General features: G+C 39.1%; 1 protein-coding gene across 2 annotated transcripts in view; it reads right to left on the bottom strand.

Annotated features, from left to right (window-relative positions):
- Positions 1-9,719: 9,719 nt before the first annotated feature.
- Sec63 (SEC63 homolog, protein translocation regulator) overlaps positions 9,720-15,077 on the bottom strand; it is a 67,994-nt gene continuing 62,636 nt past the window's right edge. For both annotated transcript variants that reach the window (XM_020170093.2, XM_020170094.2), the window contains exons 19-21: positions 14,764-14,862; positions 11,766-11,870; positions 9,720-10,775 (exon numbers count right to left, since the gene is read on the bottom strand). In XM_020170093.2, the coding sequence (XP_020025682.1) occupies positions 10,632-10,775; positions 11,766-11,870; positions 14,764-14,862 (348 nt within the window). In that variant the 3' untranslated portion in view covers positions 9,720-10,631. The remainder of the gene's footprint in view (positions 10,776-11,765; positions 11,871-14,763; positions 14,863-15,077) is intronic.

The following is a 15,077-nucleotide window of genomic DNA, read 5'->3' as shown; positions in this document are numbered from 1 at the left end:
CACATACATCCAACTATCTACCTAACTTTTTCACATGGATAATTCCAAACTAGCATGTCAAAAATTGAACTTGTAACTTTGTTTCCCAAACCTGCTTCACACCTTCCCTTTACATTCTCAGCTGATTTCAACTCCATCCTTCTATCTGTTTAGGCCCCAACCCTGAGAAGCATTCTTACCCCCCTCTTTCTTCATAATAGTACATCTAGTTAATTAGGAAACAAAAATATGCACAGCCCCAATCCAAACTCTGCACCCCACCTTCACAGCTGCCACCCGTCAGAGCCTCCACCTGACAGCACATGAGAAATTTCAGGGAGACAACTGCAGTAACACGGCTGTCTTTCTGCTTCAACCTCTCTATTTTCTTCATAGTCTTTTTATTTTATTTTGTCATTTTATTTTATTATTTTTTTCTTTTTTCATTTTTCTTTTATTATTCATATGTGCATACAAGACTTGGTTCATTTCTCCCCCCTGCCCCCACCCCCTCCCTTACAACCCACTCCATCCCCTCCTTCCCCCCCCCCCAATACCTGGCAGGAACTATTTTGCCCTTATCTCTAATTTTGTTGAAGAGAGAGTATAAGCAATAATAGGAAGGAACAAGGGTTTTTGCTGGTTGAGATAAGGATAGCTATACAGGGCATTGACTCACATTGATTTCCTGTGCGTGGGTGTTACCTTCTCTTCACAGTCTTTTTAGAAACACAACATCCAGAGGCTTCAGACATAAGCCGGATCCTGTCACTCCTGCTCAAAACCTACAAGGCCTTTGCCTCACACAACTTCCATTCTCTCTCTGAGCTCAGGACCTGCTGCTGTCCTTTGACTTGCTCTGCTCCAGCCACTGGCCTCCTCCATAACACACCAGGTCACTCTTGCTCCTATGCCTTAGTTCACCCTCCATTTATCCACAAGGGCTGGTTTCCTCATTCCTTCAAGCCTTGAATCAAATGTCAACTTCAAGATGAAACCCTCCATGAAGATGACAATTGCCTTGTCTTCGTTTTACTTTTTTGCTTCCGTAGCACTTATCACCTTCAAACATAACAGTTAAATTATTTACCCATTATGTTTACTGGTCACCCAACCTGCAACAGATAGAATATACAATAGAATAAAGCTATCTAGAATGTATAGCTTTTTTTTTTTCTGGTTTGTTGTCTTTGTATGTAACCCCCCACTATAGCAAACAATAGTTTCCTATTGGCTTGTCCTCTGTCCCTCCCTGCAGCCTTAGCCCACTGACCGGGCTTCCTGTTGTAGCTCTGTTGCAGGAAGCAGGGTGGCACAAGGAAAGACACAGGGCTGGAGCATTTGGGAGACTCTGTTTCAGCCCAGCTCTGGCACAAACAGCACAATTCCCTGTGTGTGTTGCTTGATTTCTCTAGGTCATATTTTCTGATGTATGGAATGATTCATCCATTCTGCTGCCTAGACCTTCTGGGAAGAGCAAGTGAAAAGGAGGGTTTGAAAATGCTCTACAAGGTAGTGTAGTGCGGGACAAATACAAGCAACCATCAACTTACTATGGCACTTCCTTTCCTTCGCCATCCCCTTGACCTCCAAGGACAGGATGTTGGGATTGGGGACTCTGCATTCAGGCTGTGCACTGCAGAAATTACTTCATTCCTAAGAAGTGGTTTCAAAAGCAAAGTCTAGAGCTGGGCTCTGAGGATGGGCATCCAGTGTCATGCTACAGTGGGTCTGTGACCTCACAAGCAAAAATCCTATTTCTGAATGGTTCTGTGTTTTTTTGTTGTTGTTGTTGTTTGTTTGTTTTTTGGTACTAGGGCTTGAACACAGCCTATACCTTGAGTCTCTCCACAAGACATTTTTTTCCTAGATAGGGCCTTGCAAACTATTTGCCTGGGTTGGCTTTGAACCATGATCCTCCTGATCACAGAGTAGCTAGGATTATAGGCATGAGCCACCAGCACCCGGCCCAGTTCTTTCCCCCAACAGCTGTGGGGTCATGATATTTAGACTAATGTACAGCCACAGGTGTTCACTTGCACCACAGGCTCTTGTTCCACCTCTAGATCCTCCTTCATCGAGCAGCAACAGAGGCAAGCTGACTCCAGGGCAGGGACTCAGCCTCAGAGGTGTGGGTGACTTGCACACAGCAGACTGGAGAGCTCCCAAGAAGCTGGACACCTCCAGGCTACACTGCCTTGCCCATGCAGAAAATGGCAGGCTGCCCCCAGACCACAGGTAAGGAAACCCTCCCTGTTCCTAGGTAAGAGCACTGCAGCAAGCGTCTCTCTCCAGAAGAGAAATCAATTCTGATGGGGTTCTTCTCCAGCTCTTCCACAATAGATGCAGATTAATAGTATTAGATGCCCAGACTGAATTGGAAAGGCTTATGGCAGCAATGCAGGAATCTAACCGTCAAATATCTCCTCTGCTACTTCAGAACACCTGCTCAACTGTCAATTCAATAACATTTGTGTCAGGCAGTGAGCTAGACTTCAGCTGCTGTCAGAGGTCTCAGGCTGGTGGGGAAAGAGCCATATACAAGAGGCTCTTGCAGCTGGCTACCAGTATCCCAGAAAGATCCAAAGTTTGTTCATCTTCTTTGATGTGGATGTATGGCTGGGGTACATTTTACTAAGTAGATGGCAGCAAAATGAACCTATAATAAAGTTTAGCATGCTTGAATTTAAGCCTAACAATAATTTCTAGAACACTATTCTCCTCACAGCAGCTATCCTCATTTTCCCTCAGCTTCAATCCTCAGCCTGAATTATTTAAATGCATTATTTAAATGCAATCAAAGAAATTCTCCAAGAAATGAGTACTTGGTTTGGTAAGAGGAATGCTCTGGGTTAAGAAGGTAAAGTGAAGGCTATGGGCCCACTTAGTAGGAAAAGAGTAAATGGAGTCAGGGAGACCAGTCTGTGCATCTATGCCATTGTCTTGGGTTACTAAGGTCAAGTTACTCACATTCAAGGCTGGGGGGAGAATTGCTTCTCTCAAGAGAGTGACCTACAACTCAACACCTGAATCTTTACGTTGGGAAGTATCTTCAAAGTCTCTTCCTCCTTTTGGCTAACACAGATTCCCCCAACCTAAAATTTCACATATCTGGGCAGGATAGGACCATTTTAACACATCAGGGGATCTCTGAGGTAGAGGGAGAAGCTGACTCAAGTGTAACCTAGGTCCACTGTCCAAGAACATTTGTGGCTGTGGTAGGGTTCACAGGATACAGTTGGCAGTCATACCAAACCCGATCCTGCCAGCTTTCATTTCAATGAGTGCTGTGTGTGTGTGCTGGGAAGATAGAGAATAGAGACTGTGGAAAGGGCAACAAGTATTCCTGGGTCCCCACTGCACTTCACCAGTCCCTTTCTTTGGCTGTTTCCACACCCTTCCCTCGCATCCATGTCTGACCCTCTGTGGTATGACAGGGAATGCAACTGTTAACGGCGCTGGTGCAGTCTGTGATCAGAAGACTTCCAAATTCTTTGTATCCCACCAGAATGAACCTACGGCAGGACATGTGGGTGTAAAGGGAGTTAAAGTTAGGGAAGAGAAATACAAAGGGAAGCATGGGGCCCCGGTGGAAGCCAGAAGCCGAGAGTGTGTTTCTGCCTTTCAGATGCTTTTAAAACCTATGATAACCTATGGGAAGGGGAGAAGGAGATTCCCAGGCAATAATCAATGAGTGGGGAGGGGCATGGGTGGTTCCCAGCCAGGTGAGGGTGGTTCCTGAGCCAAAGCGTGGTTAATCTAAGATGCTATGTTTTTTGTTCTATGAGTCCCTAAATTAGGCTGCCTTACAACTGGTTCCAAAGCAGAGCTGCAGAGGCCTCCCAGGCACTCAGCACGTTCACACATGCTTTCATTAACTTCCCACACCACCACCCCATGGAGGTAGCTCCAGGCCAACCCACCCAGGGATTTAGTTCCTGTCCCTACATTCCTGCTCTGTTCATGTCAGGGGTTTAGGGGAAAGCTTGGTTCAATCAGATTATAAGTATCCTAGTGCCGCAGGCAAAGCAAATTTTAGACATCATAGCGAGGTGGAGGAAGATTTTTAAATTTTTTTTCTCACTCAGTTATTCGTCTAATGCACTGAAACATTAAAAATTCTACTCAAAACTTTGAATTACCAAACTTAAAACTGTGTGAAATATGCTGCTCCTGAGGTGTCACTCCTGACATTCGGTGAGATACCCTGTCATTAAGTCAGCAGACTTGAAAGATGTGGGGGTTTTCAGTGTATAAAGAAATAATGCTATGATCATAACACTACAGCTTCATCCCCCATTCTCAAAAGCACTTTGCTGGTAATTACATTAATCTTATAATTTCCATGATAATACACCCCATCAGGGTTTTGTGAGTAGGGGTGTGTAGGTGGGGCAGGATCTCCTGGGGATTGTGGGAAAAGTAACTGAGTTCTGGAGCAAGGGCTGGCTGTTGGGAACTGAGCTCTGAGCGACTTGAAGGGGCTGCCTCGTCTCCTGTCAATGTGGGACACCTCTCCTGGCCTGCCCCCTTCTCCCCTCACTTCTCTGTTTAATGTGTTGTCAGGAGAGGAACAGTAAACTTTTGGAGGAATTTGGAAATTCACAAAGAATAGCCAGTGGCTGGAGCCCCAAGAATGTGGCAGAACATCAATAAATTAAGCTGGGGACACTTTGGATGTGATTGTCAGGTAGACTGACTTAACAAAGGTGGACTGGCACATATAAATGAGGGAGGTTGTGGTTACCCCAGTACTCTCATTCTTGGAAATCCTCAGCTCTAGTTCAAAGTTCAGAATTGTTAAAGTCTCTCATTGACTTTTAGACTTTTTTTTAATCAAAATTTACCATGCCTTATTTTTAATTAAAACGCATAACAGAAAAGTTGGTCACCTGCCCAACTCATCTGTGTCTATCTCTAAATGACTTTTTGCAGTTGAAAACAAACTCAAATCTTCCTCAGAGGATAACTGGGCACAGAGGTTGATCAGAGTATTTCAGAGGTTCCTCAACTATCTCAACCAAAGAGATCTAATGGCTCCCTGGGTTTGAGCAGCATATTTGGGAAAAGGACATCACAAAAGAATGACAAAGATTCTGCCAGGAACCAGACTCACTGAAGGCAAATGTTCAAGGTCTGGAAGGGGAAGGGTGTGGGGTTTGTTTGTTGTGGGTGGGGGAGTGGTAGTTAGGTGGGGAGGGGTACAGAGAGTAATAATCAGAATCTTTTATGGTTAAAATATACAATAGGTATAGTGTTCATTTCTTAGATGCCCCCTTTTCCATCACACGGTTAATTGGATTCACTTAGAAAATTCTAGATATTTTTAGTTGGTGCACAGGTAAATGAACTATCTTCACTTGTAATGTAAAACTATCTTTTGACAAAAGACAAAACATTTGCAAGAAGTTTAAATGTACATTATTGTTAAGGAAGATGTCCACACAGGTCCTAATTTTCACTAAGTAGAACTCATTCCCTTTGAAAACAAGTGCTCTATGCCCTTTTATAAATGAAGGCACTCTATGTATACAGAATTCCAACTGGTGGGAGGCCATTTTCCACAGGCTTCTCACTTTTCTGGGAGCAGAAGCACTGGAGCTTTTGTTCTACACTATCTTTTCTGGGGTGTTTCTCTCCCAGACAGAGAGCAAGTTTCTCCACTGTCAGGATGATTAAGATTGAACAGATTTGCTCACAGACATTTTAGAAGGTTAGGTTCCTGAACTCATAGCTCCTCAGCTGGGATACAAACTCACCGCATGTGCAGAACCCACCACATCACCCCTGTGGACCTGGAGGACAGGAGGAGCAGACAGGGACGTGAAACTTACATAGCCTGCTGTGTCCCCTGCCTTCCATCCAGAGACTGGCAGGTTATGGTACACACAAAATGAAAAATTATGCACCCTTTTAAGGTGACATAACCAGCAACAAAATGTAAAACTTGTAGAACAGAATAATTTGTGCTCCATCTGACTTCCACTTCTTGCCAACAACCTAACACATTTCTATCCATTCTCACACATGGATACATAAAGCCTGTCTTTTGAAGTACACGGTAAAGGGACTTAGCTTTCAAAAAGAAGCAAGTTTAATGTATTAAAGGACTTAAGTAAAGAAAGACAAAGGTTAGCGGGTAATACAGAAGATTAAGGAAGGAGGTAATTCTGGAAGGTTCAGCTATAAATAAATTAGCACATCTTGGGTGGGTGTGGTGGTGCAACTTGGATGGATGAGACAGGAAAATGGTGAATCTAGGAGTTTGAGGCCAGCTTGGACAACATGCAAAACCCTATCTCCAAAAAAAATTTTTTTTTTAAATTTAAAAATTTTGATTCTTAGTCCTACCGACTAAACCATTCTTCCTTTGCTAAAGAAAATTACAGCCCTATTGCCCTCTACTGGAAGCAGGCTGGAAATTAACAGGGCAATTGTTTGAAGTTACTCTTCAACCTACTCACATATAAGTAGTGTCCACTGCTGCCATTACCCAGGTTTTCAGCTCTTTGTGCACCCAGAGTTAATGCTAAATAACGCAGTGCCAGAAGAGTGGACAATCCTTCTCACACTCACCTTTAAATGTGCAGCAGCTACTGACTTCCCGGCCCACTAACAGCGGTAGCCTTTGCTCTAAGCCCAGCACCTCAGCCCAGCTTCACCTGCCCTACTTCCATTCCATAGGCAACGGCTGCTCAGAACCCTCCCTTTGTCTACTAACCCTACTGCCAAACCTACTCAACTTCATCACAAAAATGCATCAGTTTGCTCTTGAGGGCTACAGTGGAGCTGGACACAGAGAATGCCAACCTTGCCTCCAACTTACCATAACTTTGTGATCTCAAACAGCTGAATGCCAATTCAATTTAGCTTAAATGTCACCCTATCAATACCACAAAGCAGTTGTATTCAGATGTTCTGATCATGCACCCAAATCAAAAAATATATATAATGCACCAATAAATGTATCATTTATTTATAAATTATAGAAGTGTACAATTGTACAATATATTATGTACATTATAAAACACACAAAAATAGAAATTTAAAAGGATGAGATTAAATACAAATAACCATTTTAACATTTTCTCAATGGATTGACCATCTGCATATCCCTGGGATGTACACATCCCACCTGAAACCACAGCCCTAAAGCAAGCCAGTGATTGCTGTTATTTGGGTTTTTAGCTTAGTTACAGGAAAATGTACAAGAACACATCTGTTTTAAGTTTTGCAAAAACAGTCCTAGTGTCAAGTTTAAATATGAAGATGCTTGTTGCTAAGTTCTTGAGACATAAGCACTATCCAACTGGTAAAACGTCATGACACAGTCACTGATAGTTGTTTCACTTTAAGGCAGACTAAAGGGGAAATTCATGGAGTTGAGTCAGAATCTGAAGGGGAAAAATGCTTTAAAGAAGCATTTAAATTGAAATGATAAGCCTTGCTTATCTGAAAGGAAAAAAAGGCCAACAAACTAAATAGTCCCTAAAAAATTAATTCCTCTGCCTACAGTGGAAAGACAACAAAGGGTGGGGGTGTTGGCATTATGAACAGCCACTAGCCAAGGCAAATGTATTACAGTGGGTTGCCACACATCTGTAGTAAGATATAGTAATACATCTTACTACAAATTATATTTTTATAGCCCCAGTATCTAATCACATAGCAAGGACACAGAAACTTGGCAAATATGTAATGATGGACAATCCCTCAAAAAATGTTAAGCCTGCACCACTGGCTCGCACCTGTAATCCTGGGAGGCTGAGATCAGAAGGACTGTTCAAGGCAATAGTTTGTCCAAAATAACTAGAGCAAATGGACTGGAGGCTTGCTCAAGTGGTAGAACACCTACTTTGCAAGCATGAAACCCTGAGTTCAAACCCCAATCCCACCAAAAAAAAAAAAAAAGTTAAGGTACTGAAATACATTTGAAATATAAATTATTAATAAACAAAGCTCCAGTATATGGTTTTGATTGGCTAATGCAAGTAACTGAATAAAAACATTGTAGTAAAAAAAAAAAAAATGCTTGGAGAGCCTCATCACATTCCTCAACACCCTGCTCTGATTTCCACATTGGGTGTTGGCATCCATGCCCCTCTCCTTCCTGTCTGAGCCTCCTACCACACCATGGACAGTATAGCTAGACAGGCTGTCCTTCTTCACCCCTCAGTGCAAGCTGGAAGAAGTAGATCAGAGCACAAGGTATTGTTCTATTTAGAAAGTCTCATTCAATGTGCTCAATTTTTTAAAAATGCAAAAATTCTGAAGAGGAGAGAAATATCCTACTAGTTTGGAGACTGAGATCTCCACACAGAAAACACACTGAGGCCTCACTAACATCTGCAACTGCTGCACTCTCAATTGTGCTAGCTAGGTTTCCTCCTGGAAGGGACAAATATTAAAATTTAAATAACTTCATAAATAGCCAATTTCACGTAGATACATACTGTATATTTGCACCTGCTGCAACAGGGGAAGAGTTCACCTATGGTATAATTATGGAAAATGTAGTGTTTGGGCTGGGATGTACATACACATCACAAGACTGGCAAAAGAAAACAGATTGGTGGAATTTGCCAATGTGGAGGGGATGCTGTGATGCTGTTTTTTGAAGCACTGTGGTGAATTATTACATTGTAAAATCCTCTCCATAGTCTCAAAACCAGAGAAGCCAATTGTTTAAAGCTTGTACAGCCTCTTTAAGGGAAATAGTCACTTAGAAAAGAAATATTTTTCTTGAAAAGTATGGTTCAAGAAAACTAGGAAATGGGCTGGTGGCATGGCTCAAGTGGTAGAGCGTCTGCCTAGCAACCACAAGGCCCTGAGTTCACACCCAGCACCAAAAAAACAAAACAAAAAACCAGGAAATGCAAATACACAGACTATTCATGCTCAATTTCCTTAATACTATGCCACACATTTTCTCTGACCTCTTCTTTCACTTAACACACTTGGCTCACTCCATCATACTTACAAGGCTAGCAGCTCCAACACTGGAGCTTCACAGTAAAACTTGGTTTGTAAAGTAAAAACATCCACTCAGGAAATAAAACAACAAATCCTCAGTGGCAGGATGCTAAGGAAGGGTCTCGCTGAACTGATGACTACTGTTCCAGGGGTGGAGGCGTGGCTCAAGTGGTAGAGCTCTTGCCTAACAGGCTCACGCCCCTGAATTAAAACCCCAGTACCACCAAAACAAAAACAACAAAAAAAACTATGAAACAAAGTATACAATTCTAAATTTAGAACAACAACAACAAAAAACCCCATTCATGTTTTTGGCAATTTCCAAATTTTATTTCCAACTACTGTAAGTAACAAAATACCAGTGATAATTCTGCATGAAGAGTAGTAACCTTTTAAATAAACAAGGTCACAAGTTAGTATTGCAACAGTACTTTGGCCTATGGAGATTTTGATAGGAGAGGATTGTTACAATCAGTCTTACGAGATTACAGACTTATGTTTTCTCCATATCTAGTAATAGAAATATTCCTCTTACCTCAATGATTCATCACACAAGCAATTCTACTCTATATTAAGCACTTCCCTTTGGGTCGTACTATGTGAGGAAAAATCCTTTTCACTCATGTGTTTTTCCATAGTATACAGAGACAGCAATCACTCCCACAGTGATGTACAGTATCACTAGATTTTTAGCTGAAAAATATAAATTGCCCTACTTATGTCCTTTCTTTAGGAGTAAAAAGACAAACACAATTACAAACATAAAATGAGTCAAACTTCTATTTTATTGACAGGAGTCCAAAAGGAATACAAAAAACCTCCTCCTTTGCAAGTAGTATTTTCTTAAAAGGCTTCTGATAGAGTCAGGTAGATTAAAAGCTAAGATGTAGTTCAGCTTTTATAGTGAACCTTTAAAAAAAGGTTTAATAACATAAACCACCAACATCAGAGAACATATGGTCCCACAATCACTTTTAGACCTACAGCTTGCCAAAAGTATTAGAACCTGCACTGATCTGCAAGAAAGAGGCTTAAAATTTCTTTAAGCCATTAAAAGTCACTTTTATAATCTGTCTGATAACTCTGGACAATTGAGAAAGGAAAATCTCAAAATGCAGCCCTCTCTATATTATGTGGAATGTGAGAGAATGTCAATTTATGACCAAGATGGATGAAAATTAATCCCCTGTATGTTGTAATCTCCTTGCCTGTAAAATATCAACAAATGAATAATAGAGCTTATCAAGAGATTAAAAACATGAGATGTTACCTAAATCATATTTGTGATGTTTATCATACTTTAATGTTCACTAAAACTAAAGCTGAACAAAGAAAAGTTGCCCATTTATAGACTGTTTTTCATGTACCTTGACTGGGACCATAAATTGATCAGATAATACATAGCCCACACTTCTGGACAGTTATAATAACAAAGGATGTATTATCATTTGCAGATGAAATAAATGCACCATCCCATACTTGAAAGGCTTTAAATAAGCCCTTATCAGCTTGTACCAAGGCACCACTACCTGCCTAGTTATCTTACATACCCATTTCTAGTAAAGAATCCAACACTTTCCTCAACATCAGTTCTGCACTGTCTCTGGTTTATTATACACTTACAAAACAGCATAAGTCTGCACATATGTGCAAATACTGTGTTCTGTTCATAGTACTGCTTAGTCGTCATCTTCCTCTTCCTCCTCTTCTTCCTCAAAACTATCTTCAAAGCCTTCGCTGTCTTCCTGGTCTTCATCTCCCTCTATTGCCGTGTCCCACTGAGGATGATTTTCTGGCACAGGCTTAGCCTCATGAACTTCCAACTATAAAGAAAAAATATAGACATCAAAAATTTGGGATGGAAAAAAGTAGAAGAAATACCTAGTAAAGAAAAGATTTTCTTTGACTACAGCGATTATAAAGAAACAGATTTTTGTGGATACAACTCCAAGTTCAACACATTCATTCAGAAGAGAGAATCCATGCTAGAAGTTTTAAAAAGGAAATGTACTAGCATGTAAATGTAGCTAAATTACTAATATAGTTTGATATTTTGGCTTTATATGTTATCTATTTATGAATGTATTTCTGTAGCAGAAAAGACTAATAATTGTGATTCTTAAGCAATAACACTGAGTGGTATCTTAATAGAAGTCTTCTGCTGAAGAAAGAAAAACTCAATTATGACTTTCAAAGAGACAGTCATAGCCAATGGACTTGTGAAGTAAAATCCTATGGCCAATGCAAGAAATATGGAACTCTCATGGAGAACACTCACAGTTACTAGTTCCCTTTATTCTTTACAGTGCAATGATGCTTTAGCACTATCTCCCTAATATAATAGAATGCCTTGTATAAAAAGCTCAAGTAAAATGGTAAATACTGATAGGAGTATGCTTCAAATGATACAGAAAGTTTATGCTCTAAGATAATAAAACAATTAGTTTCAGAATAATAAATACTTCAATAAAATCTGTAGTAAAAATCTATGTTTTTTTTTTTTTTTTTAAAGAAAACAGAACCTATTTGGTGAGGCCTGTATGTTCAGCATATTTAAATGTATCACTAAAGTAATTTATAGTCAGGTTCTAAATCATTATACTAGTAATGATTTATTATCTAATAATAATCATTACCTAATGATTTATTGTTGAAAGAGTATAAAATATTGTTTTCCCTTCTATTACTCTACACTTCTAGTTTTGAAATGTAGAGTAATAGACAAGTTAACATTTACATTTAGTCAAGTTAACAGACTACTACATTCACTTCTTCAGTGAATATATTCATTTCTTCTTCATTATTATTCTTACCTTCAACGGTTTAATCTGATCCAAACCCATATAGGAGTCTGATCTCAGAAACACTGTATACTGATAATTTCCAGGCTTGCCTGGTGCAGGAAACTTCAGTTCTACCTAAAAGATAAAATCAGCACTTAAAAACCTGTATTTTGAAGATGGGCATGGTAGTTCATGTCTATAATCCCAATTACCCAGAAAGTTGAGGCAGAAGGATCATGAATTCAAGTCCAGCCTGATGGATACAGTGAGACCCTGTCTCAAAAACACCAAAGCTGTATTTTGTGGAGCCAACAATAGCAAACCCTTAAAAGGCAAAGAGCCAGGTATTCACTGTGATGATACAGCAGCTCTAATGAAAGCTACAAAAGTCCTAACAATCACAAACATATAAATATGTGACTTACATGCTCTCTATTATAAACACTAAACAAAAAGGAAACCAAATTAGGCACAACTGATAGAGTTTATCCATATGTCCACAATTCAATAATTAAAGTAACCAAGTTCTATGTGACATCACCATGATAACTTAAAAAAATTAAGGAGACTATAAAAATGTGAATAAATAAAATGTTAGAATTCATAACATAATAGACTTTGCTAGGCAGGAGATAATTCTCACCAAATTTTTTAATTTCTAGGCTGCATTCCCAATGCCTTAAAAGTCCAAGAAAGTATTTTATTTCCCATCAAATCATAAACCTCAAATACAAACAGTAACAAAGTCTTAGAGGTTCCATTTCCACTTGGGTAAAGGAAGAATATAATGTTTTAAATGGTATTGGATGCTCTGGAAATCTGCCTCTGATCTTCAAAAATCCAGATTTTGTAGCCAAGATTATAAAATAGGCCATTAAAAAATAATAAATAATAAAATTAGGGCTAGAGGCATGGCTCAAGCAGTAGAGCACCTGAGTGCTCTTGCAAGTGTGAAGCCCTGAGTTCAGACTCCAGTACCATCAAAATAAAGCAAATAAATAAAACTAAGCCAGGCTCGGTAGCTCATTTTTGTAATCCCAGCTCCTTAGGAGATATATATATGCAAGAGGATCGCTGTTAGAGGTCAGCCCTGGGGAAAATGTGAGACCCTATCTAAAAAATAACTAAAGCAAAAAAGGGTGGGGGTATGGTGCAAGTGGTAGAGTACCTGCCTAGCAAGTGCAAGGCCCTGAGTTCAAATCCCAGTACCACCACCAGCAACAACAAAAACTAGAAAAAATTCATGGGAGAATCTTTTTTAAAAAAAAAAAAAAAAAAAACAAAAACAGCTCGATTTTTCTAACTATAGCACAAAAATTTCTAAATCACACTACAAAAAAATGGATAAACAAGTAGATAAAGATTTCCATTTGTGCTTGTTGAATAATCACGTGGGCTGGACATGTGGCTCAGCAGTAGAGCGTTTGCCCGGCTCAAGAGCCTGGGTTTCAGCCCAGCACCACAAAAAAAAAGAATGAATGAATGAATTTTTTGAAAAGTCATAAAAAAAAAACCCTCCGAATCATACCAGTGAAATAAACTGGGAAGAAATATTTGTAATACATATCACAAAGGGTTGATTTCTTCACATTAATATCACAAATCAATCAAAAGATGCAATAAAAATGAACAATGGCCACAGACACAAAAAGGAATATGACCTGATTGAAAGCATTCAGTTTCAGTCTTTAAAGAACTACAAAACTGATACTACACTGTACACAAGTGGAATAAAAATTGATTTAGATAAGAATCATCAATTTATACTAAATTGGGTAAAAAGTCTGTGGGAAAAGAGGGTAGTCACACAGGGCCAAAGTACCACCCCACAGATGAAAGGGAAATACTTTTACAATAGGGAAAGCCTTACATAAATAAGCAACCTTAATCTCACCAATGTGGGGCAAGCTGATACAATGTGCCCCAATGCAGTACACTAAGTACATCACCAATGCAGTATAGTTGCCAAAAATATTTAAGATGAATATATTGAGTACCCATTGAGACACATTCATACTAAGTGATATTCTATAAAACTTCTTGCTTGGACTCTTGAAAAATGTCAATGGTATGAAAGATTAAAAACAAAAAAGGAGGGACTCGGGGTGGGGGGGCAACTCTGCTAAGGTGCATTGCCTGGCACGCACAAGGCCCTGGGTTCAGGACCTAGCACTCCCATCCTCCCTCCAAAAAGGACAAGGACAGTGTTCTAAGTCGAAAGAAGCATGACAACCAAATGCAAAGTGTGATCTTTAATTGGACTCTGAACTTTAAACAAAATATGTGAGACATTAGTAGAAATTTGAACATGAACTATGTACTACATAATATCATACCAATATTAAATTCCTTAAATATGACTGTATTATGCTTATGAAGGAAAATATCCCTCTTCTTAGGAGATACGAGCCCAAGTTATATAAATAATATCATATTCATATATTATTATAGTACATCTAAGAGAAAACTGTGTAAAACAGAGCATATGCCACTTTATGTGTAAGACATTGGGGACATGAGGGGTGTGATATACATATTTGCCTATAATTTGTATACAATATCATATGAAGAATATATAATAATTTAATAACATCAATGGTCTCCTGGAAAAGCAAAGGGTGACTGGGAAATACAGGTGTAAGGTGTTTCACTTTATGTACTTTTAGAGCCTATGAAATATTTAGATGAATGGATTATCTATTTAAAATCACATAAAATATAAATTTTTAAAAGTTACTGTGTCAAAGAAGTATCAAGTTGCTCTACGTTTTAATTTTAAATAATCAACACTAACTGATTTCACATTCACCACTTGCTTATAAAGTTTTTTTTTTAATTGCTTATACTAAAAGTTAACATCTAGAACTATCTTAAATTCAAAAGCCTTACTCTTGTCCACTAAGTCCAGGCTGACAGAACATTCTTCCTTCAAAAGGTAACATCAAAAATCAAAACTGGATTGAGAAATACCTAGGAGATAGGCAAGGTGTATACATTGTTAAAAATGGAAATATTGTTGAGTAATTACCTCTTCTGTATCTTTGAGTGTACACACATGATATGGCATAGATATTAATGTCTGTTCTTTCCTATCTGCAATATAAAGCCACCACCATTCTTGTTTTTCCTAGAAGAGGGGAAAAAATTACAAATCATCAGAAAGAACTAGATAAACACTTTTGGTTTGTCTTATTTTAGAGATACTATCCTTGTTCACTGCTACATCCTCAGCACTGACAGCGCCTGGTTCAATAAATATTTGTTGAATTAATAAACTGCTCTTAAACATCCACTCATTGCTCCCCAAAATAATTCTGTATGCAATTTTGCAGGTTTCAATGA

Source organism: Castor canadensis, chromosome 1, assembly GCF_047511655.1.
Source record: "Castor canadensis chromosome 1, mCasCan1.hap1v2, whole genome shotgun sequence".
NCBI lineage: Eukaryota > Metazoa > Chordata > Mammalia > Rodentia > Castoridae > Castor > Castor canadensis.
This window is presented reverse-complemented; position numbering and strand designations above follow the sequence as displayed.